We start from the raw sequence: 26,659 nt of genomic DNA on the forward strand, positions 1-26,659 counted from the left end.
AGGCTCCCACACTCACTGAGAGTTTGTTGGAGAGACCCACAGGGTCCTGTGGGGTGCACAGGCCCACACACCCGGGAGCCGGCACTTGGGGGGGAGGCCAGGTTTGTTTGCGGGAAGCAGCAGAGGAAACCAAAATATGATCACACCCCCACATACAGCATTACAACCCAGCATCCTGGGCAGCCCCACCCTGGTGAACACCTAGGGCTCCGCACCTCATGCATAACAGGCGCAAACAGATCAAAACATTATGGCTCAAGCAGAAAAAGAACTCAAAGCCCCAGAGCCAATAATTCTAAGTGACCAAGAGATAGCTAAACTTTCAGATGCACAGTTCAAAACAATGGTGATCAGGATGCTCACAGAACTGGCTGATATTAGTCACAAATTAGAGGAACAAATGAAGGCTAAACTAATTGAAATGATGGGAAATGCACAGGAAACCAATAGTAATGGAAAGGAAACTGGGACTCAAACCAAGGGAGTAGACCAGAAGGCAGAAAAAAATGACCACAGAGAAAAATATGAAGAAACAAGATTCAAAAAAATGAGGAGAGGTTTTAGAAACCTTCAGAACATCTTTAAACGTTCCAACATCCGAATTATAGGGGTACCAGAAGGGGAAGAGGAACAGCCATAAGTGGAACACTTATTTGAACAAATAATTAAGGAGAATTTCCCCAATCTGGCAAAGAAAATATACTTCCAGGAAGTCCAGGAAGCTCAGAGAGTCCCAAAGAAGGTGGACCCAAGGAAGAACACACCAAAGCACATCATAATTATGTTAGCCAAGATGAAAATGAAGGAGAGAATCCTAGAAGCAGCAAGAGATAACGGGACAGTCACCTACAAAGGAGTTCCCATCAGACTGTCTGCAGATTTCTCAAAAGAGACCTTACAGGCAAGAAGGGGCTGCAAAGAAGTATTCCAAATCATGAAATCCAAAGATCTATAACCAAGATTGATCTATCCAGCAAAGCTTTCATTTAGAATGGAAAGGCAGATAAAGTGCTTTTCAGATAAGGTCAAATTCAAGGAGTTCATCATCACCAAGCCCTTATTATATAAAATGTTAAAGGGACTTATCTAAGAAAAAGAAGATAAAAAATATGAATAGTGAAAGGACAGCAAACTCACAGTTATTAAGAACCACACCTAAAACAAAAGCAAACTAAGAGGACAGCTAGATCAGGAGAACCATAGAAATGAAGATCACATGGAGGGTTAGCAACAGGGGAGTGGGAGGAGGAGAAGGTACAGAGAATAAGTAGCATAGATGGCAGGTAGAAAATAGACAGGAGGAGGGCGAGAATAGTATGGGAAATATAGAATCTAAAGAACTTGTGACCCGTGGACATAAATGAGGGGGAGGATGGTGGGGGGAATGGTGGGGGAGGGGTATGCAGGGTGGAGGGGAATGAAGGGGGGAATAGGACAACTGTAATGGCATAATCAATAAAATATATTTAAAAAAATATTGGTGAGGTAAAATTTTAAAATACCAAATAAAGACTTAAATCAACACAGAGATCATATGGTGCTCATGGATCTGAACTGAGACTCAGTATGTTCAAGACATCAGCTCTGAACTATAGATTCAGGACAATCTCAATAATATTCCAGTGAGCTTTTTTATAGTCTAGAATGGCAAGCCAAATTTAATTTATATAAAAATATAATGCAATTTTAGTAAAGAACAACAAAGTTAAATAACTCATACTATTTAATTTTAAGACTTATTATAAAGATTCAGTAAATAAAATATGGTATTGAACTAAAACAGAAACACAGAACCAAGGAAGTGAAATAGCCAAAGCACAGAATAGAGAACAAATGAAGAGTCTAGAAACATATCCACCTGTACGCATATAGTCAATTAATTTTCAGTAAGTATGAGAGGAAATTCAAAACAGTTCTTTCAACAATTTGTAAGAAATGAATCTTTATTAATAACTCATTTCACAATTATTGCAAAAATGGATCATAGATCTAAATGTGCAACCTAACACTTAAAAGTTCTGAAAGAAATTTGCAAGAAAACAATTTGCAAAAAAAAATTTCTAAAAGAAAATGCAAGAAAAACTTTGTGACCTTCAAGTTGGACAAATATTCCTATATTTGTGCAAAAACTTTAAAAGACAACTTAATAAAATAGAATTAATCAAATTAGGAGTTTATGTTCTTCAAAAGATACTGTTAAAAGAATAAAAAGTCAAATGTTAAGGAAAAGGTTAACTCAGCAGGCCAAGGTCGCACAAACTCTGCACATTACCAAGAAAGGCCTTTCTTCAGAACTGGTCCCTGGAGGATTCCTGGAAGAAGCTATGAGACCTTGGAATATTCTGCATAATAAGAGTGTCTGTATGTGCCTGGAGCTTTGGGCCAGTTGGTATTGTATTGATTAGAGAGTTTATTCTAACTCTGTGGTTCCTAGTGAATGCATTTTTGCTTTGGGTCCTGGATTATGAGTAGCTGAAGTTGTTCAAAGAGGCCCTGCATGAATAATGATTTATTTCTCATTAAATCCATGGACAACAGACTCAAATGAGCTTCCCTATTTGACCACACTTTGCCCATGTTGTCACAAGCAGTTGCAGGGAGAATTAAACCCAACCACTGGGAAAGGACTGCTATAAGCTTATCCCATGTGCCTTTTCCTTTTGCTCATTTTAATCTGTGTCCTCTTACTATACAACAAACCAAGACCATGAGTATAACAGCTCCCTGAGTCCTGTGAGCCTATCTAGTGAATCACGGAACCTGAGAGTGGTCTTAAGGAAATCCCACTTCGGATATCAGAAGTGGGATTCGTGGTCAGAGGAATGGCGTCCTTAGAGGTCCCCATGGTCTTTCCCTTAAAGTTTCAACAGTTTGAACAGCTATAATTCAACAAAGGATTCCATGCTCAATGCACAAACATGTCTGAGAGATTCATACATTGAAACAAGTAAAAGTGAGCAAGTGGAAGCAAACAGGGGAGGTGAAAAGGGAGAAGGGGAAGACAGTGTCAGGAACATAGCCTAGATCTTGGCCTAAAGGATGAGGAATCAGGTTTCCACTGGCACTCCCTTCAGGACGGGAGGAACAGAGAACCCAGTGACCTATGCAGGGACACGGCACACAGGTGTGGCCACTGGCATTCCAGACAGAGAAACAAAGAGACAAACCTGGCTGCCTCTCCTCACCCTCCCAAAGCTAGCAGTGAGCCCAAGAAGAAGCTATCACAGTGAGTGTTCGCTTGCAGAGCACATTATCTGCAAACCTGAGAACTGGTACTACAAAAACATTTTTTCCCTGAGTGACAGGTACATTTTCCCAACTAATCCCAGGGTTGGGTGGAGACACAGAAGTGAAGCTGAAGTCTCCAGTCACCATTACTGGGAAAACAAAGCAACAAAGACAAAGGCCAGCTTCCCCCACCCTGGCCCACCCACAAACATGGTGGCTGCACCTGGCTGCAGGGGATAGCACTGGGATCTCACAGATTCACAACCCCATTGGTCACCACGTTCCCCTGCAAGGCTGGGCCACTGAGACAGAGGGAACTGGAACAAAGGGGAGATGTCCAACTTCTCGGGGAACACAGGACACTTCTACCACCCGACAGAGGTCTGAAAAGTGAGAGCAGTATAAGAGAACTAAAAAACTTGTGCTTTGCCCTGGTTGGTGTGGCCTGGCGGATTGAGCGCAGGCCTGCGAACCACACGATCAAGGTGTATTCCCAGTCGGGGCACATGCCCGGGTTGCAGGCCAGTTCCCAGCAGGGGACTCACAAGGGGAAACCATACATTGATATTTCTCTCCTTCTCTCCTTCCATTGTTCTCTAAAGATAAATAAAATCTTAACAAAAAAAACAACAACAAAAAAACTTGTGCTTCAGCGCCACCTATCAGAAAACAATGGAAAGACTTCTTATCAATCTCCTAGAGAAATGCCACTCATATAGATGCCTGGACAGTGAAGGAATCCAGCACATACCATGAATAACCAAGGCAAGAGGGCAGCTCAAAAATAAAATGAAGTCTCCAGAAAATAGATATGGGCCCTGGCCAGGTGGCTCAGTTGTTTGCAGCATTGTCCTGTACACCAAAATGTTACGGGTTGGATCCCAAACAGGGCACATGTCTGGGTTACCAGTTCCATAAACAATTGATGTTTCTGTCCCCTCCCTCCCTCCCTCCCTCCCTCCCTCTCCCTTTCTAAAGCCAATATAAAACTTCCTCAGGTGAGGATTAAAAAAAAAAGTAAAGACATGGAACTATATAATTTAAATAACAAGGAAATTCAAGACAGCAGTTCTGAAAAACTCAATGAGTTATAAGAAAACACAGATAGGCAGTTTAATAAACTCAGAAATAAAATCAATAAGCAAAATGAGTACTTTACAAAGAGAATGAAACTTTAAAAAAGAACCAAATAGAAATTCTGAAGATGAAGAACTCAATTAAAGACATTATGAATGAACTAGTGAGCTTAGGAAATAGAGCTGACGAGATGGAGAAAATAATTAGTGATACTGAAAACAGAAATGATACAGAGGAGAGAAGGGAGAGACTTGAGTATAAAAACCAAAAATAAAACTACTCCGTAAGAACTATCCGACTCCATCGGAAAGAGCAATATGAGAATAACAGGCATACCAGAGGAGAAGAGAGGGAAAAGGGAACAGGCAGCCTATTCAGCAAGCAGTTGACAAGAACTTCCCAAACTTACGGGAAGAGCTAGGTGCTCAAATCCAAGCAAAGAGAACATATAATTATCTCAATCCAAAAAGACCTTTTCCAAAGCACATTGCATTAAACAGTCACAAATTAACAACAAAGAAAAAACTGTCAAGACAGTCAGGGAAAATGAGGCAGCACTTGTAAAGGAAAGTCCATTAAATTATCAACAGATTTCTCAGCTGAAATCCTAGAAGCTAGGAGAGAATGGAACCAAATATTTAAACTTCTGAAAGAGAAATTACCAGCCAAGAATAATAAATCCAGCAAATTCATCCTTTAGATATGAAGGAAAGAAAGGCTTTTCTAGATAGACAGAAGCTGAAGGAATTTACTGCCATATGACCTCCATGCAGAAATACTCAAGGGGGTTGTTATTCTACCTAAAACAAAGAATGATAGGTCACAAAGCTACAAGCAAGATCACAAATAGCCAGACGGAGGCAAAATCTTACAATCCTTTTTTAGAACAGGGTACTATACACGTAAGTATCACCTACAGGTTAAAGGAGGTAACAATATTTTAAAAAGAGGAAGGAGACTGCTCTGGCTGGTGTGGCTCATTGGATTACATGCCAGCCTACAAACCAGAAGGTCACTGGTTCTACTCCGGGTCAGGGCACAGACACATGCCTGGGTTGTGGGCCAGGTCCCCAGTTGGGGGCATGGAGGAGGAAACCAATCAGTGTATCTCACACACTGATGTTTCTCTCCCTCTCTTTCTCTCTTCTTTCCCCTCTCTCTAAAAATAATCAATCTTTTTGTAAAGATTTCATTTATTTATTTAGAGAGACGGGAAGAAAGGGAGAAAGGGAGGAAGAAAAACATCAATCACAGATCCCACAACCCAGGCATGTGCCCAGACCAGGAACTGAACCAGGTCCTTTCCATCTGCAGGCCAGTGATCAATCCACTGAGCCACACCAGCCAAGGCTGAAAATAAATGAAATCTTTAAAAAAGGCAAGGGAGGGGGGCAGGGAGAAGACAACAGCTGAAATTCAGAAATAAATTCACAGCATAAATAGGGATGATTTGCAACAATAAAAACATAAAAGGGGTGTGGGTAAAGGTCTGAATTTGTAAAGATGGATGAAGATTAGATGCATACAGAAGAAAAAGGACTACTATATAGATATGAAACTTTCTTTTAAAATTAGTGGTAACCATACACAAAAAACCCCATATCAAGACATATAGTTTTAAAAAAGAGGAAACAGAGGAAGGAGGTATGGATACCACCAAACAAAAATGACAGAAACACAAAGGAAAAGAACCAGAAAAGTGACTGCAGAAAATTCTTATAAACCAATAATTACCCTGAATGTTAATTGACTGAATTCACCAATAAAAAGGCAGAGAGTGGCAGATTGAATCGAAAAGCAAAAGCCAAGCATATGCTGTCTTCAGGAGACACATCTGAGCTGCAGAGACAAAGTTAGACTCAAAGTGAAAGGGTGTAAAATGATTCTCCAAGCAAATGGCACCAACAGAAAAGCAGGCAGAGCCATACTTCTGACAAAATAGATTTCAAGGTAAGAAAGGAAACGAGATGAGGATGGATGTTTTAAAAATGATACAGGAGACAGTACATCAAGAAGACATAACACTTCTCAATATATATGCACCCAGTCAGGGAGTACTGAAATATATAAAGCAACTACTAACAGAACAAAAGGGAGAAACTGAAAAACAAAACAAAACACAATCATAGTAGGGGATCTACATACGCCACTGACAGCTATATAAAGATCGTCCAAACAGAAAAGGTACATAATTGACATTTACAGAACCCTTCATCCCAGAACACCAGATTATACATTCTTCTCTGGTGCACATGGAACATTCTCAAGGATAGACCATATGTAGGAACACAAAATAAGCCTCAACAAATTTAAGAATGGTATCACACCAAGCATATTCTCCAACTCCAATGCTTTCAAATTAGAAATCAACTCCAAAAAGGAAGTGGAACCCCTTGTCCCCCAAATATGTGGAGATTATACATGCTACTAAAAAATGACTGGGTCAAAAAAAGAAATAAAAGGTGAAATTAAAAGAGACATATGAGAGTGACAATACAACATATTAAAACTTTTGGGACACAGCGGAGGCAGTAATAAGAGGAAAGTTTATATAATTACATGCCTATCTTAAGAAACAAGAAAACTCCCAAGTATATAACCTAACATTACACCTTAAAGGACTAAAAAAAAGAACAAAAGCAGCCCAAAGTCAGCAGAAAGAAATAAAAATTAGAACAGAATTAAACAAAATAAGAACAAAAAATATGTACAAATAATTAACACAACAGAGTTGGTTCACTGAAAAGATTAATAAACTTGACAAACTTCTCACTAGACTCACTAAGGAAAAAAGAAAGAAAAGACGCAAATAAACAAAATCAGAAATGAAAGAAAAATCACCACAGACATCACATAAATACAAAGGTTCTTACCAGAATATTATGAAAGCCTATATGTCACCAAATTCCTAGAAGGAATAGGTAAGTTCCTAAGAACATATAACTCTCCTAGACTGGATCATGAAGAACTGGAAAATCAAAGTCACTGATCAACAGGAAATTGAAACAACCATCAAAAACCTCTCAAGAAGTAAATGTCCAGGACCAGATGACTTCTCTAGTAAATTCTAACAAATATTCAAAGATGATTTAATATCTATCCTTCTCAAATGATTCCAAAAATTGAAAAAGGAGAAATACTTCCTGACACATTTTACGAGGCCAATAAAACCCTGATACCAAAATCTGGCAAGGATCTCACACACACACACACACACACACACACACACACACACACACACACACAATGTAGACCAATATCTCTGATGAATACAGATGCAAAAATCCTAAACAGAATACTAGCAAATTGAATAGAACAATGTATTAAAAATAACACATATGGATCAAGTGGCATTAATTCCAGCAGTACATATCTGAGATTCCATCACCCTAGTTAAAACTGTTCACTCTGCCCATGTGATTCCCTGTGACCCTACCCTACCAAACTTTTGGATCCACCTAAGCTGCTTCCAGTGGCATTTCCCTACAAATGGCCTCTCTAGGCTCACAATGCAGACTCTCCTAAAGTCTCTCTAATATCTATAAACCCCTAACAAGCAGCATCTGGCTTCTGTGTACCCCTGTACTTCTTTGCAAGCAGCCCTAAGCCTGGCACCAGCCAACCTCAGTTCTCAGCTTAGCCTGTCCTGGGCCCCTCTCAGCACACCACAAGTGGCACTCATCTGCAGATTGCTTTGTAAGTCATGCCTCGTGGCCCTGGGCAGGGCACAGGAAGTAGCTCGCCTTGCCTAAACCTCCCAGGAGGCCCCACTGAGTACACTGCCCCAGACAAAGCCAGAGCAATACCCAACCTCCTCCATAATCAACAAATTCAAGGGACAGACTTGGCAAATGGCAAAGCCCTGCTGAAGCAAGTCTTGCTCTATGGGGTTGGCCTTGACCAGCAGCTTCCCTGCTGTAGTTATGGCTGGTCCTTGCAGCCCATTGGCCGGGTGGCGGGGGGGGGCAGTCAGTCCATTTCACTGATATGCAGATAGCAATTAAAGCTGAACTACAACAGAAGGGTGCACATAGTCCAAATGGTGGGTGTGCCTGGAGTGCCCTGCTCAGGTGAAGGGGAGGCTACACCACTGAGTCCCACAGGGCAGTGGCTACTCAAGGCCACTCTACAAAGCCCGGGAGAAATAGCAGGTCTATGTAATACATAGAAATACACAGAAGCAGCCAATATAGGGAGACAAAGAATCAAATCTCAAATGAAAGGTTAGAACAAAATTCAAGAAAAAGAACTAAACAAAATGGAGACCTTGAGCAATCTACTAGATGCAGAGTTCAAAATACTGGTTATAAGGATGTTCAACGAATTTAGGGGAAGAATAGATCAACTCAGTGAGAACTTCAGTAAAGTGATAAGAAACATAAAAAAGGAGAAAACATAAAGAACTAGTCAGAAATGAGGACTGCAATAACAAATGAAGAATACACTAGAAGGAATCAACAGTGGGTTAGATGAAGAAGAGGACTGAATCAGTGATTTGGAAGATAAAGTAGCAGAAAACACACAATCACAAGAAAAGAAAAATGAATTTAAAAAAATGATTTAAGGGGCCACTGGGAAAACATCAAGCATACTGATATTCACATCATGGAAATGCTGAAAGGAGAAGGAAAAAAGCAAGGAATCAAAAACCTATTTGAAAAAATAATGACTGAAACATTCCTAAATTGATGAAGGAAATAGACAAACAAGTCTAGGAAGCACAGAGAGTCCTAAATGACATGAACCAAAATAGGCCATACTAAGATAGATCATAAAAATGCCAAAGGTTAAAGACAAGGAGAGAATTTTAAAAGCATCAAGAGAAAAGCAGATTGTTACCTACAAAGGGAGCCCCCATAAGACTGATTTCTCAATAGAAATTTCGCAGGCCAGAATGGAGTGGAATGAAATATTCAAAATTATGAAAAGCAAGGACCTATAACCAAGATTATTCTATCAAGCAAGGCTATTATTTAAAATGGAGGGACATATAAGGAGATTCCCTGAAAAGAAAAATCTAAAAAAGTTCATTATCACCTAACCAATATTATAAGAAATGTTACAGGGTCTTTTTTAAAGAAGAAAAAAATATGAAAAATAAAATGGCAGTAAGTGTATATCTATCAACAATTACTTTAAATACAAATGGACTACATGCTCCAATCAAGACACAGGATGGCTGAATGGAAAGAAAGCAAGAGACTCGCTTCAGATGGAAGGACACACAAAGATGAAAAGTAAAGAGATAGGAAAAAAAACTACATGGAATAAGGAAAAAACAAGAACACTAGGATAGAAATACTTACACCAGACAAAACAGACTTGAAAACAAAGGCTGTAACAAGAAACAAAGAAGGATCTAGAAATTCAACTGATGGGTATTTATCCAAAGAAACACAAAACACTAATTTGAAAAGACACATGCATTCTTATGTTCACTGCAGCATTATTTACAACAGCCAAGTCATGGAAGCAACCTAAATGCCTATCAATAGAAAAGTGAATAAAGAAGTGGTACACATATACAACGAAGTATTAGTTGGCCCTAAAGAAAAAAAAAAGAAATTCCCCCATTAGTGAGAGCATGTCTAGACCTGAGTGAAATCACAAGTCAGAGATAACATACCATGATTTCACTCACATGCAGAATCTAAAGAAAATAAAGCAAACAGGAACAGACTCATAGATATAAAGAGTGTTTTTTCAGTTGCCAGATGTGAGGTAGGTTGGGGGACTGGGTGGAAAAGGGAAAGAAATTAAGAAGCACAAATTGGTAATTACAAAATAACAACAGTGATGGAAAGTACAGCATAGGAAATATAGTCAATACTATTGTGATAACTATCTATGGTGCCAAATGGGTACTAGATTCACTGGGGTGATAATTTTGTAAGTTATACAAATGTCTAGTCACCTGGTTGTACACCTGAAACTAATATGATATTGTATGTCAACTATCATTAAACATTAAAAAATAATTTAAAAAATAATAGTAATGCCCTGGCTGGTGTTGCTCAGTGGATTGAGTGCCAGCCTATGAATCAAAAGGTCCCCAGTTCGATTCCCAGTCAGAGCGTATGTCTGGGCCGCAAGCCAGGTCCTCACTAGGAGCTCACAAGAGGCAAGCACACGTTGATGTTTCTCTCCCTTTCTCCCTCTCTTCCCTTGTCTAAAAATAAATTAAAAATAATAATAATAGTGATAAAAATCAAAGGTCCTAAAAATATTCAGTTCAATAAAACACAATTAAAAATATATTAGAAAATTAATATGGCTTTAAAGGGGTTTCCTCCTACTTTTTATGCCATGAACTTATGTAAAACACTCAGAGTTATAAATTATTTGGGGTCCTACAAATTCATTAAGTGACTTACCTCTTTTTTTCCTAATGATAACAGAAATTCTTCATTCAGTGGAAGTACTATAGAAACAAACAGAAAAACAACTTATACATATGCTAAGTTAACTGAGTCAAAAATCAAGAATTTGACTTTGTGATTTCTCAGATACCCCTTTCCCTTCCCACTTAATGTTAACAGAAATATGTGCAGTTTGAAATATGTGCAATTTATGAAATTATTTTTACATAGCAACTTTATATACAATATATAACCAACATATATTTTATACAAATAGGATATGCATTTTGTTTCTTAAGGCCTTTCCTATTTCCCTAATCCTTCAAAATCACAAGTAATAATCTCTAATGTGTTCCTTCTGTAGTCCTATGATCCTACTCATATACACATGTTTATATATATATTTATATGCATACATGCAAGGGTTATTAATTTTGTCATTGCTGGTTTTACAAGAATGGGATTATATCATATACATTATTCTTACCTTATTTTCACTCAACAAAACCCCCATTTCTCTAGTATAAATCAAATTCATAATTCATAATTTTAAATTGCTGCACAAGCCCTGGCTGGTGTGGCTCAATGGGTGGAGTGCCAGCCTGTGAATTAAAATGTCACGGGTTTGACTCCAGTCAGGGCACATGCCAGTGTAGCAGGCCAGGTCCCTGGCTGGGGTGTGTGACAGGCAACCTGTCTATGTACCTCTTGCACACTGAAGTTTCTCTACCTTTCTTTCTCCCACCCTTCCTTTCTCCCTAGAAAAGTAACTAAATAAAATGTTAAAAAAATAAATTGTTGCACAATATTCCATAGGGTCAATATGACATAATGTATTGCATGATTTTGCTATTAACTGAGCATTAATTTTGTACCTAGCTTTTATCCATAAAAAAATAAAACATTCTTTTATTTATGTCTTTCTGTATTGATGTTTTCATTTCTGTGTGACAGATTTCCAGGCATGGAGTTTCACACACACAAAAGTGTACTTTGAATTTTAATATAGTTTGCCAGATTATTTTCTAAAAAATTCTATGAGCGATGAATAAAAAATAGCAAATGATATTATAAACTTGCTTAAAACTTTTGCCAGTCTGATGAGTATAAACTATTATTTCATTTAAATTGTTAGCAAAATTAAATCCTTATACCTAGAAAGTTCAACCTTTATACTTAAGAAAATTACCTTTCTTTATACAGTGCTATTTAAAACTTCTCAAGTGATATGCTACTGAAAATTTCTAAGTTATCTGTTATCCTAGAGGGTCTTCTAAATAGTCAAGAGTTTCCTATACATGTTTCATAGGCCCTCTATTAGACTGATATAGGCAGCCACCGGATGTACTAAATCATTTCAATAAATGCAATGAGGAGTATAAGAACATAAAGTTTTAAAATCTCCCTCTTAGTGTGACCAAGAGTAGCATTTCTATACTCATTCAAACAATCATTTCAACCAATACAACATGGCAGTTTCTAAGAATATAAAATTTTTGATTTATTTTATTATTTTTAAAGATTTTATTTATCTACTTTTACAGAGTGGAAAAGGTAGGGAGAGAGAGGGGGTAAGATACATGGATGTGTGCCTCCTGGCACGCCCCCAACTGGGGACCTGGCCTGCCACCCAGGCATGCGTCCCGACATGCGTTCCAAACTGAAGGGAACCCTTCAGTTTGCAGGATGACGCCCCATCCACTGGGCCACACCAGTCAGGGCACGAAGAGTTCTAAAATCCTTCCAGTGTGGCAACCTATTAAACTAGCAACCCTAAGCAAGGTGGGTATTTGACCAACAGGATAGCCTGTGTGATCAGTGTTATCAGTACCAAGTGTGTATGTCAGGGCTGACGATAATAAGATAAATAAAAATTAAAAACTTTCCTGATACATAGCATCAAAAAGAATAAAATACTCAGGAATAAATTTACCTATGAAGGAAAAACCTTATACACTAAAAACTACAAAATGTTGCCAAAAGAAATTAAGGACACCAAGACATAGAAACACATTCCATGTTTACGGACTGGAAGATACAATATTGCTAGGATGTCAATACGAACCAAAGCAACTTAATGGTTTAATATAATCCCTATCAAAATCCCAGTGAACTGTTTTATAGACATAGAAAAGTCCATCCTGAAGTTCACATGGAATATCTCAAATAGCCAAAGCAATCTTGAAAAAGAACAAAGTTGGAGGTTTCACATGTCCTAATTTCCATCTACACAGCGACAGTAATCAAAACCATGCTACCAGCACGGAGAAGACACAGCACGAGTGGAACGGAGTGCTGAGCAACACATCCTCACTGTATGGGCAAAAGGTTTTTGAGAAGGGAGCTATGATAATGAGGAAAGAGACTGTTCCTCAACAAATCCTATTGGGGAACTAGATAATACACATGCAAAAGAATAAAGTCAGACCTTTACCTCTCCTTCAAATTTGAAAATTTCTACAATTAACTAAAATAGAAAAAAAAATCTAGAAGTAAAAAGTCTATTATAATAAACTAATGGATCAGGAATGAAGGCCTAAAGTAAATCTGTGGAAATAGGGTTCAATATTTTACAACTGGCTATATGTAAAATATAAAAGAGGAAGAATTTAGAAGTACTAAAATTTATGACAGGTCAAATAGAGTCAATTCAATGGGTCAGGGAATGAAGACCAGCTCATGAACCTAAGATACCTAGAAAATATTTTGGAAAAGATATCTAGAAGCTAGAATGATATATGAGTGTGACATTACAGTGAAATCTGGTTTATCTAGTTTTAGAAACTGTTGCGGAAATTGTGTTATCCCTTACCCTTCCCAGTTCAAATGTTGGAGTCCTAATCCCCAGCACCTCAAATGTGACTGTATTTGGAATTGGGTCCTTAAAAAGATAATTAGGTTAAAATGAGGTCATATACAAAGAGATTAGGATATATAGCCAGGTGGCCATGTTAAGACATTGGTTGAAGATGGCAACCTGCAACCCAAAAAGAGAGACCCCAGAAGAAAACAACACCTTGATCTTGGGCTTCTAGACCCCAGAACTGTGAGGAAATAAAGTTGTTACTTAAAAACAAAAGGAAACAAAACCCAGCCCGTGGTACTTTGAGATGGCAGCCCTAGCAACCTAATATATAAGTCATTAATACATCATAACACATAAAAACAGGAGCAAAAAATATAATGCTGGAATAGCAGTTAGAATAAGAAGTGATATGAGCTGAGAACAGTCCTCTGGAGAACACCAACATATTAACGGCAGAGTATGAGCAGCTTTTGAGATGCTCAATATAATGCTCAGAAGGCAAAAGAAAATATAGTTAGATGCAAGTTAAAATCACAATTATATACATGCCTACCAAAAGTGCTAAAATTAAAGACTCCTATGTGATGGTGAGAATGTGGAACAATGGTAGACATTGGCATGGATATAGTAATTACATCCAAGAATGCAGATGAAATTGTCTGGGAAGAGAATGAAGAGAAGACTCCCAATAACTGGGGTAGAGAATGATAAGCTTACAGAGGAGACTAAGAAGGAAAAAGGAGTTAAAGGAAAGGAGACAGAATCAGCAAGAAGAGGAAGAGAGACATATATAGAAAAAGGGTGCAATAGATACAGAATACCATGCACAGTCTACAGCTGTACCACCCTGAACGCGCCCAATCTCGTCTGATCTCGAAAGCTAAGCAGGGTCGGGCCTGGTTAGTACTTGGATGGGAGAATACCATACACAAGCATACACAGCATAGAGAAATGTAGGCTTTCATAATAAAAAGATATCTCCTAGTTGGATGTTTTAACAAGATTTTTAAGCAAACTTCTATTTCTCAACTAAAGGCAAACATACAGTTGGTCTTAGCCTGACAAGTCAAAAGACAATATACAATCTGTGTTTCCTGTATGTAAATCAGTCTCTAAAATACTTTTCCACTAGGTAAGCTTCATTCATTAAGAAGCAAATTATAGCCCTGGGTGGTGTGGTGCAGTGGATTGAGCACTGGCCTGTGAACCAAAGAATCACTGGTTCAATTCCCAGTCAGGGCACATGCCTGGGTTGCTGGCCAGGCTAGGCCCCCAGTAGGGGGAGTGTGAGAAGCAACCACACATTGATATTTCTTTCTCTCTCCCTTCCTTTGTGTCTAAAATTAATAAATAAAAATATAAAACAAACAAACAAACAAAAAAGCAAATTACAGTTTCTACTGAGTATATAAAGCAGTGTCTATAAGGATGAAATGTGGCCATAATATCTCCATAATTGAGATTACTATAATGTGAGACAGATATGTTCATCTACAGTAAAATAAGCACAAAATAATGTATATGAAGAAAGAAAAATAAAATAATGTATATGAAGAAAGAAAAATAAGGTGAATTCCTCATATCAATGAAATTTGGGCAATTTCAAGAAGGCTAAATGCACTCTCCTGGTGTGGCTCAGTGGATTGAGTGCTGGCTTGTGAACCAACAGGTTGCCGGTTCAATTCCCAGTCAGGGCACATGCTTGTGTTGTGGGTCACGTTCCCAGTTGGGGGCACACAAAAGGCAACCACACATTAGTGTTTCTCTCCCCCTCTTTCTCCCTCCTTTCTTCTCTCTAAAAATAAACATAAAATCTTTAAAAAAAAGATAAAAAAGGAAGGCTAAATGGGTCTTATAATTCTTCTTATGATCATTAAATTAACTTACTTTGTTTATGAAAATATAAACCTAAAAATAAGAATCTTACCTTCAGGAGTTTCTTTCTGCCATTGGCTGAGTTCAGCAGTTAAACATTTCATTTGCATAACTAATAATGACAGCTATAAAAAAAGAACAAGAGAATAAAACAAAATCATTTCTTGTAGAATATTCATAGCTACTCATAGAGGAACATGTAGACATTTTTTATACTTTAATACAAGGTCTTAACATAAATAGCTAACATAGTCATCTAAACTATAAAAAATGATCACTCCAAACAGAATTCTGCTTTAAATCATACCAAGTATAGCTCATAATTGTCAGTTATACCAGTGAGATAGTATTAAAAAATGATCACTTGTACTTCACTTAATCTAAAAAAATGAACCTAAATACATTAAATTAATTCCTAAATTAATATTTATTTTAAAAAATAAGCAGCCTTGGCTGGGTGACTCAATTGGCTGGAGCATCATCCTGTATACCAACAGGTTGTGGGTTCGATCCCCAGTCAGGGCATGTACAGGAGGCAACTGATTGATGTCTCTACCTCACATTCCTTTCTCTCCCTCTCTCCTACTCTCAAATTAATAAATATATCCTCCAGTGAGGATGAAAAAAAGAATGTTATTTCTTGCCAACATTTTTTAGACAAATTTGCATTAAAGATGTTCTTTTCTCTCTCCATGCACTTTCAGAAAAATTGTTTTCTGAAACAATTTTTTGCTACTCAACTGTTTTCAGTTGAGTAGCAAAAAACAACTGTTTTCAGTTGAGTAGCAAAAAATAACTTTAAATACGTACATAGAGACAATAAGACTGGTTCCACAAGCCACACATAAAAACCAGTTTTACTACACAATAGTTTTCAATTTGTATACTTCTTTAACCAAAGATAAATTAGGATGAATATGTTTCTGATATTAGGTAGTAGCAATCACTGTAGTTTTGATAATTACAAATCTGTGTGATAAATCTGTTACCTGATTAGAGTACAAAATTAAAGTCTATGCATGCTTAAAGTTAAATTTCAAATTTCAGTACTTCTTTTTAATCTCTTTTATATAATTCTTATTAGTAGCCAAACATAAAAAAAATTCATATTTCAAAAATGTAGTATTACTATAATATTTACACTAAAAGAATATCAACTATTGTCTTTTTAAACAGATTTTTATGATACAGAGCAGGTAATTCAAACACCCAGCTCTGCACTACAACATTGACTATTGAATGGTCAATAGTCAGAGGTTAAAAAGCAACAAAACTAGTCTCCTTGAAAACCTTATATGATTATATACAAATACATTTGTAGGTATTTAAATTTTTTACCAAAGGAAAGTTCTACATTCTTTTCTTATAGATAATCAAATAAGAATCTGAAAAACTTTTTTGTTAACTAGAAAATAATTTATAAATTATTATTTATCATAATTTTATAATATATTTATAGTTTATAAGTTATTATTAGGAAGTGATTAAAATTCTTAAAAAGCATTATCTAGACTAGGCAACATTATCATGATGATAAAGAATTCTATTAATTTCCTTCATATATTAGGTTAAAATATATAAAATTACCAAATATTCATTTTTTCACCTATGATAAATAAATCCCAGCAATTTCTACAGTTCACTATATTCATGAAACACAGCACTTATGCTGCCAAAGCCCAGCTGAAACACTCAAAATTACTTTTGATCTTGCTATAAAATTAAACAACCCTTTCTAAAACAAAAATATAACAGTAGTATTTCTAAAGTCAAAACTTTGAGGAATCCTGCCATTTTCTCATTTAAAACATCTAACTTCTTGCTTTAGAAAAAGAATTGAGTTTTAAAACTGAAGTTTTTAAGTTTAATAGATGTACAGAAGAGTTAACAAAGCATGTCCTAGTATTACCCCTAGAGGCCTGCTTACAAGGTGGGCCTCTGGGAGTTTGGATTTTAAGATGATTCATTCCTTCCAACCTAACTGATAAGAGTGGCTCACTGTGCCTAAACTGTACAAAGAATATGACTTAGGGTAGTACACCCGCCTTCCTTCTGAGAGTTAGCTATTTTTGTAACTGCTAGGGAGAGGATCTCAAAGTCACTAGCACCCACGAATAACCTTAGGCACTGAGTCTCTAACGAGGTTCCTTGGAAGACAATTTCGCATGTGTCACAAATCACTGGGGGACATTAGCATGTCTGTGTGACTCCCCTGGAACACACTCTTGAAAGCTTGTGCCTGTGTTCCTCTGGACATCAGCCATGGTCTTTTCCCCTTTACCGATTTTACTCTATATCCTTTCAATGTTATAAACCTCAGCCAGTACCTTCACTGTATAATGAGCCCTGTGAATCCTCTTAGGAACCACCAAACCTGAGAGTAATCCTGGGGAAAAGACATGACAGGAAAAGACATTTTGTGCATTCATTATGTTATTACTGACTATCGAAAGATCCTGATTATTTACAACTACCTAAGTACCACCCTCAAAGGCAGGGTTTGGCTCAGTGCATGAAAATCACTCAGGAAATTTATAAGCCCAATCCCTACTGATTCTGTTACAGTAGGTCTCAATTTCTACACTGTAAGAACACATTTCCCAAGAAAACACAGATGACAGTTTATATACTAATGGTTGCCAAATACACTATGCAGTTTTACCTTGTACAACAGAGCTCTACATTTATTAATGGCTACAAATTTTGTTCTTTTTACAGAAGATGGCTTAATTCTTTATCACCAATCTTTAGATTAAAGATCTGGTAAAACACATACTTTCAAAAAGATAAATTAGTTTTTCCCCCTTCTCTTTATCTCATTCTCATTTTTTATTGAGCATTACTATCCTCAGAGATTATAGTTTTTCCATAGTGTTATAGTGAATTTAAGCCATTATCCCTTTTGATGCTCAACTTATACCAGCTGGGTGCCTTCAATGATCTTTTGACATGCTCCAGTCAGTTTTAGAGAACTTTCATTGGAATCATTTGCATATTGGACTTTGTTCTTAGAATTTTTATTTCTAAAACATTTTTAACTTTTTATATGATCAAATACATATAAGTATTCTTTTATAATTTCCAGATTTTTATCAACAGCCAAAAATTCTCCCTTGTCACTAGACTGCAGTCTCCTTGCTTTTCTTGTAAAATTTTATAACAATCCATCTACAATTGGTTTATGTAATGAAATATGGAAGTTGGATTTCATTTTCTCCCAGATGGATATCTAGTTGCATCAGTATCATTTATGAACTAATTCATCCCTTTCCCCTACATTGGAACTATCATCTTTGTCATATTTTAAATTCTTTTTTTTAAAGTATTTTTTCACTGATTATGCTATTATAGTTTTCCCAATTTTCCCCATTATCCCCCCTCCACCTTGCATCCCCCAACCCTCCAGCATTGCCCTCCTTAGTTCTTGTCCATGGGTGGTACATATAAGTTCTTTGAATTGTTTCCTATACCATTTTTGACCTCTCCCTGTCTATTTTATGCCTCCCAATTATGCTTCTAATTCCCTGTACCTCCCCCCCCATTCTTCTCCTCCCACTTCCCACTGAAACCCCTCCATGTAATGTACATTTCTGTGATTTTGTTCTTGGCCTAGTTGTTTGCTTAGTTTTTGTGGGGCTTTTTTGGGTTAATTTGATGATAGTTGTAAGTTTGTCGTCATATTATTGTTCATAGTTTTTGATCTTCTTCAATTTCTTAGGTAAGTCCCTTTAACATTTCATATAAGGCCTTGGTGATGATGAACTGCTTTAACTTGACCTCATCTGGGAAGCATTTTATCTGCCCTTCCATTCTCAAGGATTGCTTTGCTGAATACAGTAATCTTGGATGTAGGTCCTTGCCTTTCACGACTTTGAACACTTCTTTCCAGCCCCTTCTTGCCTGTAAGGTTTCTTTTGAGAAATCAGCTGAGAGTCTTATGGGAAATCCTTTGTAGGTAACGGTCTCCTTATCTCTTGCTGCTTTTAAGATTCTCTCCGTATCTTTAATCTTGGGTAACTTAATGGTGATGTGCTAATTTTAGATTGGTTGTTATCCTCCTTTTGGTTGTGCAAGGAAGTGAAGGGTTTCTACCTACATCTTGGTCAGAACTCCATATTTTGAATTCTTAATCTGTTGTACTAACGCTTTGGTGTATTGCTAAACCAATCCCATAGGTCTTTGATTATTAAAACGAATATCTTAATCCTTTTTTAAGCCTAGGGTAAAATCAGTTAAGATTTTACATAGACAGTAAAATAATTGTGGCTACTTAACAAAAAGCAGGTAAAACTTTGTTATGGTTTTTAACAAAGTATCATAATAACAGTAACCATGGGGTAATTGACTCAACAGTTAAAGGTTACCTTAGCTGAAATAAGATAAATAAAATAAAATATTCTTAGTTATTTATAATAGCTGAATCTAGAAGTTTTTAAAATATGCCTCTTAAATCAGAAAGAGTATAGAATTTTCCGAATGATTAAGCATATAGGTATAAACAAAACTATTATACTTGGGATAAATATAGACAGATAAACTTATCCAAAACATAAAGATTACATTTACTTATTTTTAGATAGAAACAAAAGGATACATACCCGAGCATTTGACTCAGTGAGTGTCTCGGTTCCAACAAGCGATAATTTATTCTGACACTTGATTTAAAAAGTAAAGAAAAACAAGTCATACACTATAACCCCAAATTTCCTTCCCCTCCCCTTTTACACTTGTCAATCTAATATTCCTCTAAAATAATATACAACTATCTGATGTAAGAGAACAATTTTTTTAATTCCTTACTTTATAAGCCAGAAAACACAAAAGACAGCAAATAGATCCCAAGGTGAATACATGCAAAGTAGAAGGGTATATTAGACTCTATACAGAAAAAAATAAGTGTGAGAAACAGGAAAAAAGAACAAAAACCAACAGGGTGAATTAGAAGGCAGATAATGGAAAAATGGGGAATAAGAGGGAAAGCACTATAGAAAATAACAAGACAGTTAAGATTTTAAGAAAATAAAGCCTCTAAGAGGCATTGTTTGTGTGCCATTAACAAAATCTACAACTGTTATTAGTGATTATATCTGAATAAAACTATGGGCGATCTGAATTTTATTTATGGTTACAGTGGATAGTGGAATCTCGGTTCTCAAACTTCATTCCAGAAAACTGTTCAAGTGATTTGTTTGAAAACCAAATATCCTTTGCAAGACTGATTATACAACAGCAAGAAAGGGCTACAGGGTAGAAAATTAATACACAAAGTTCTGTTAGACAACCAAGACCTTTTTTCCATGAACAACTTGGTCAAGAACCAAACTGTTAGAGAACCAAGATATTTCAGAACCAAGGTTTGACTGTATTCTTATTTACAGTATCTTTTTTTTGAGGATTTTAAAATAGGTTTATTTGAGCCAAACCAATGACACAGGCCAGAGCAAGATCTCAAATGCTCTAAAAAATGAGTTTTGTAGCTTCTTTTATGTATTTGAATTAAGGAGGGAATATGCTCATATATGGAGGTGGGAGAGAGTAACATGGACACTGGATTACAGGATAGCTGACAAGATTATATGTTCTCTTTTTTCTTATTTTTCAGTTATGGTTGACATTCAATACTATCTTATATCAGTTCCAGGTGTACACCACAGTAATCAGACAATAAGGTAATACAAAGTGATCCTCCTGATATTTCGAGCAGCTACCTGACTCCATACTTAGTTACTACATTATTACTGACTATACTTCCTGTGTTGTACTTTACACCCTGTGACTACTTTGTTGCTACCAATTTGCACTTCTAAAATCCCTTCAGCTTTTTCACCAAGTCCCTCAATTCCCAGCAATTCCACTTCTGGATACATATCCAAAGAAACCCAAAACACTAATTTGAAAAGATCTGTGTACTCCTGCATGTGCTCATGTTCATTACTGCATCACTTAAAACAGCTAACACACGGAAGCAACCCAAGTGCCCCTCAGAAGACAAGTAGATAAAAAAGTCTGTTACATACGGAGAATGAACTCTTACCATTTGCAACAGCATAGATGGGCCTAGAGGGATATTATGCTAAGTGAAATAAGTCAGAGAGAGACAAATACCATGTAATTTCACTTATTTATGTTCTCTTGAAGGTAGTTATTTCAAGGGTATATCAATGTATATGCACTGAAACAATGAAGAGAACTTGCTTAAGGCAAAAATAAACCTTTTACTAAAAAGAATTTTGCTTCAAGCTTGAGTACCCACCATGATCTGCCCATTTAGGAATTTATGATCAGATGTACCTTACTACAAAAAATAATTGAAATTATTTTTAAAATCAAATTTCTATACTGAAAAATATCAAAAGCAAAAAAAAAACCCCACCCAGGATTATATATAAAAATTACCTTGAAAATACAGTAAACTATATATAATAACACCAAGATCTATGTTAAAATATAATTTAGAAAAGGGAAAAAATGCTACTCTGCCCTAATCTGAAACTTTACTAGAAAGAAAAGAATGTGAAAAATGTCTGTGGCCTATATCACATATTGTGCTATTTCAAGAAGAACAAATTTTTATCAAACACTTTAGTGTACCAGAAGTGATTTTATTTCACTAACTCAAAAGATGTACACACGTTTCAAAAACAACATTTTCTAAATTAATCCATATTTTTACTCAAACTCCATAATCATGTGTCCTCTCTGCTTCTATTATTCTGTCTCAGGAAATAACACCACTAACCAACCAATGGCCCAAACCCAGAACCTAAAACTATCCATAACTCCCCCAATTCACAACAATTATTCTCCAAGTCCTTTTGGTCCCACCTTGGTATTAGTGCTTGAATCCATTCTTCTCTGTATTTGCAGTGACAGGATTTAGCCCTTCAGTACTTCTTACCATGACTACTACTACAGCCTCCTAAATGCTGTCTACCTATAGTCTCACTCTTCTGCATTCATTTTCTTCGAAATCACCAGAGCAATTTTCCCAAACTACATATCGCATCATGTCACTTAATGTTTATAGTCCTTCAATGGCTCCCCATAGTAAGCACTCAACAAAATCCATCATGTGCTTGGTCCCAATTACCTCTCTAGTGTCACTCTATAAGCCCTCCGTCTCCTAACTTACATAAGTCATAACATGCTACATGGAGTTCTCTAAACCCTCCCAATCTTTACATATTTTTTTCCCTCTGCTTTTTAACTCTCTCCCACTTTCACAAGCTAACTTACCCTTTAGAAATGAATTCAGTCCTTACCTCTTTTAGAACGCTATCTTTGACCCCTTCAGTCTAGGTTTAGGACTACTCCTAAGTATAATCTTTGTACTTCTACCACAATAATTCTAATATCACGGCTATTACCTCCATTAGATGACACTCTCCTTGAGGGTAGAAACTGCTGTAATATTTTTCTTTCTACAGTTTACTCAGTAGAAAGTTCACTGAATAACTGCTTATAAGACTAGAAACTACATAAATACTTAGCATACAATGTAATGACTTTCAGGAATCAGCAGAATTATCTCTTTCCTAAGTCTAGTATTGAAATGGAATTAACTCATATAGTAATTGATATATCACTTTAATCAATACTTACTTCTTCCATATCTTTCCACATTTCTTCACAATGTTTAATAAGCTCTTCTTTAGCATTTGTAACATCTTCTACATCTGTAGTTCTATCTGGATCTAGATCTCGGTGACTCACTGACATGTCCTTTGTGATTTTCTCAGCCTTATAAAATAACTAAAGTAAAAAACATTTATTCATTTATTTTTGTTGAACATCTGTTCCCTGCCAGATACTTACGTAGGAGATAAAGATGTAACAGTGAACAAAATAGGTAAAAATCCCTCATACAAGGGCACCTACATTCTAGTTACGAAAACAAAAAATAAGCCACAACGTTTTAAAAGTACATACTGTGGCATATCAATTGCTTTATAAGTGCTATGGAGAAAAGCAAAGCAGGGAAGAAACATAGTGAATGCTGAGGAAAAGGGCAATGCAATTTTACATAAGGATGTCATATAAAGTCACTGAGAAGTTGAGAAACTGAGCAAAAGCATAAAGAAAATAAAGTGAGACATGGTGATACCTAGGAGAAGAGGCTATACCCAGGTAGAGGGAGCTGTAGGTGCAAAGGTGCTGGGGCAAGAATACAACTGCCCTGTTCCTACAGCGGTAAAACAGCTACTGTGACTGAGGCAGAAGATATCGGAGAGTGAACACAAGATAAAGTCAGAGAGATATAAAATAGATGAAATCTTGTGGGCTTTAGGCCATTTTAACAACTTAGGCTAAGATAATAAGTGATTAAAGGATTTTGAACAGAGGAGTAACAGGATTTAAATTAAGTTTTAACAGCACAACTGGTTAACTACAGCTAAGTAAGGACAAAAGCAGGAAAGCCAGTTAGAAAACAAATGCAAATCCCTGGCTGGTGTAGCTCAGTGGGTTGAGCGCAGGCCTGCAAACCACACGATCATGGTTTGATTCTCAGTCAGGGCACATGCCTGGGTTGCAGACCAGTTCCCAGCAGGGGACTCACAAGAGGCAACCACACATTGATGTTTCTCTCTCCTTCTCTCCTTCCCTTCCTCTCTAAAGATAAATAAAATCTTAAAAAAAAAAGAAAGAAAGAAAACAAATGCAATAGTCCAAGCAAGATGTGGTCCAGGATAATATCGAGGCAGTACCAAATATCCAATTCTGAATATATTTTCTTTTTTAAAATTTAATCTTTATTGTATTTTTTCCATTACCATTTAGTCCCCTCATACCACTCCCCACCCCAACAATCACCACACTATTGTCCATGTCCATGAGTCCTTTTTCCTTAGAGCCAACAGGATTTCCTAACAGCCTGTATATAGATAAAGTGCCAAAGAAAGAGAGGAGTTGATTATTACTAGAAAAGTTTGGACCTATGCAATTGGAAAGATGAAGTTGCCAATCACTGAGATGGGGAAGATGGTGGAAAAAACAAGTTCAGCAAGATGTGAGCAAGTGTTGATTAAGAATTCAGTTTAGCAAACCAAAATGAACTCATAGATACAGACGAAAGAATGGTGGTTACAAAATGGAAAGGGGGTTGGGGAGAGGGCGAATTGGGTAAAGGGTCAAATATATGGTAACAGAAGCAGACAAGCCCTAGCCAGTTGGCTCAGTTGGTTAGAGCACTGTCCTGTGCACCAAAAGGTTATGGTTTCAATTCCCTGTCAGGGCATATACCTAGATTGCAGGCTCGATTTGGGTTGGGGCGTGTACAAATGGCAACTAATCAATGTTTTTCTTTCTTCCTTCTTCTCTCTCTAAAATCAGTATATATATCCTCAGGTGAGGATTAAAAATAAGAAAGATGGACTCTGGATGGTGAGCTTGCAATAAAGTATACAGACATTGAACAATAATGATGTACACCTGAAATTTGTTATTAATTAATGTTATTTAAACTAATTTAATTTTTAAAAAAGAATTCTGCTTAGAATTCATTGACTTTCAGGTGTCTATTAGAAGAGCTGCTGACTAGGCAATTGGATACACCTATCTGAAGTTCCATGGAAAGTTTCAATTTAGAATTTGAGTCACCACCACACAGCTATTTAAAGCCATGAGGCTGCATGAGATCAGAAGAGCAAGAAAGTACAGACAGAAATTAGAAAAGTTCTAGACCTAGAGAGAGTAAGGAGATAAGGAAGAACCACCTAAATAGTCTGAGGAGTGCCCAGTAAAGTGAGAGAAAAATCAAGAGTATGTATCTTGAAATCCAAGTTGAGAAAGTGTTCAAGGAGTGAGGAACTGTCAGATATTACAGATAGGTCAAGTAAAATAAAAACAGATTGACAATTTATTTAGCAATATGAATAGGGAACTGTATTTTTCAAAAATAGTCACAGCAATATTTCAGGCTGTCATTCCCCATCCAGAGGCAGAGCCTGTTTACCCTCCCCTTGAACCTGAGCATGACCAAAATAGCTTATACCTCTCCCTCTTGAACATGCATCATTGCAACCCAACCACCATGCTGCGAGGAAGCTCAAAGTAAAGAGACCGCATGGACAAGTGCATACAAAAATGAACTGAGATTCCACTCAGTTAGCATCAACCACTAAACATGCATGTGCACACGTTTTCTGATGATTGTGAGTCCCACCTGAATTCTTGTGCACAGAATCACTGAGTACAGTACATGGCTGTTTTAGACCTCTTATATTTTGGGGTGATTTGTCACAATAATTTCACTGAAGACTGTCACAAAAATTAACCCACTGTTAACTCTTGTAAGTATAGTTTTAGTAAAATGGTGTGAGGGAAAGTCTGATTGGATTGAACTCAAGAGAAAATAAAAAGCAGGGAACTGAACATATCCAGTATGCTTGTATAAAACATTTCAAAAGTTCTTTTTTTTCTCCAAAGGGAAGGAGAAATAAGGTACCAGTTGAAGAGTGATATGGGATCACGAGATTTTCTTTTTTTAAATGGGAGAAAATACACCATCGTTATTTGATACAGTAAAGGAAGGAAATATTGGTGATGCAGGAGAGAAGGAAGAAAAATGGGATCTAGAACACAAGTAGAGAGGATGGCTTGAGATAAATGTACATAGTTTATTCATTTTAATGGGAAGGTAAGCAGAATATTAGGGACATAGATGCACAGAGGTGAGTAGATGTGTTAGTAGGAGTTTGGTAGAACTGGAAGTTCTACTTGGGTTACTTGCCTTTTCTCAGTGAAATGGTAACCAAGGGTATCAGCCGTGAATGAGGGTGGAGGAAAAGCACTGGCGGTTTAAGAGCAGAAGGGAAAGTTTATAAAATAGTCATAAAAGAGATGAGAGAAGATAAAATAGGATTACCGGGTAGTATTAAAGGCCCAGGAGAAGGTAGCAGTCCTGAATTTAAAGTGAAACTAGAACGTGGTTGCATGCTTTCCTCTCTAGTGCAGCAGCATAGATGCCGGGACAAACTGAAAGAATGACAAAGTTTTACTACCTGTGGTCTCTCAGATATGACCACAGTAGTAAAGGGCTAATGTAAGGTGGAGAATATAATCACTGGGGGAAAGGATGTCAGGAGAAAGAAAGGTCAGCTTATTGAAAGGATCCTCTAGACGGATATTAAGATCACCAAGAATCATGATAGCAGTGTTACCGAGGGTGACAGGGCGCTAGGAGCTAAAAATCTTCAAGGAATGAAGGAGTGTGATAAAATTTCGCTACACTGTTATGAGAAGTGGTGGGTGGTAAAGTCTGATGGCATAAGATTCAAAGTTCGGCAACTCTAAGGAGGCTGACATAGCAATAAAG

The 26,659-nt window shown here is 36.9% G+C and overlaps 1 protein-coding gene across 3 annotated transcripts in view; it reads right to left on the reverse strand.

Annotated features, from left to right (window-relative positions):
* CENPK (centromere protein K) overlaps positions 1–26,659 on the reverse strand; it is a 40,129-nt gene that overhangs the window by 9,865 nt on the left and 3,605 nt on the right. For all 3 annotated transcript variants that reach the window (XM_053657342.1, XM_037150756.2, XM_053657341.1), the window contains exons 3-6: positions 22,948–23,097; positions 19,944–20,000; positions 15,398–15,470; positions 10,680–10,726 (exon numbers count right to left, since the gene is read on the reverse strand). In XM_053657342.1, the coding sequence (XP_053513317.1) occupies positions 10,680–10,726; positions 15,398–15,470; positions 19,944–20,000; positions 22,948–23,064 (294 nt within the window). In that variant the 5' untranslated portion in view covers positions 23,065–23,097. The remainder of the gene's footprint in view (positions 1–10,679; positions 10,727–15,397; positions 15,471–19,943; positions 20,001–22,947; positions 23,098–26,659) is intronic.

Source organism: Artibeus jamaicensis, unplaced genomic scaffold (genome assembly GCF_021234435.1).
Source record: "Artibeus jamaicensis isolate MK-2021 breed Jamaican fruit bat unplaced genomic scaffold, CSHL_Jam_final scaffold_369, whole genome shotgun sequence".
Classification (NCBI taxonomy): Eukaryota; Metazoa; Chordata; class Mammalia; order Chiroptera; family Phyllostomidae; genus Artibeus; species Artibeus jamaicensis.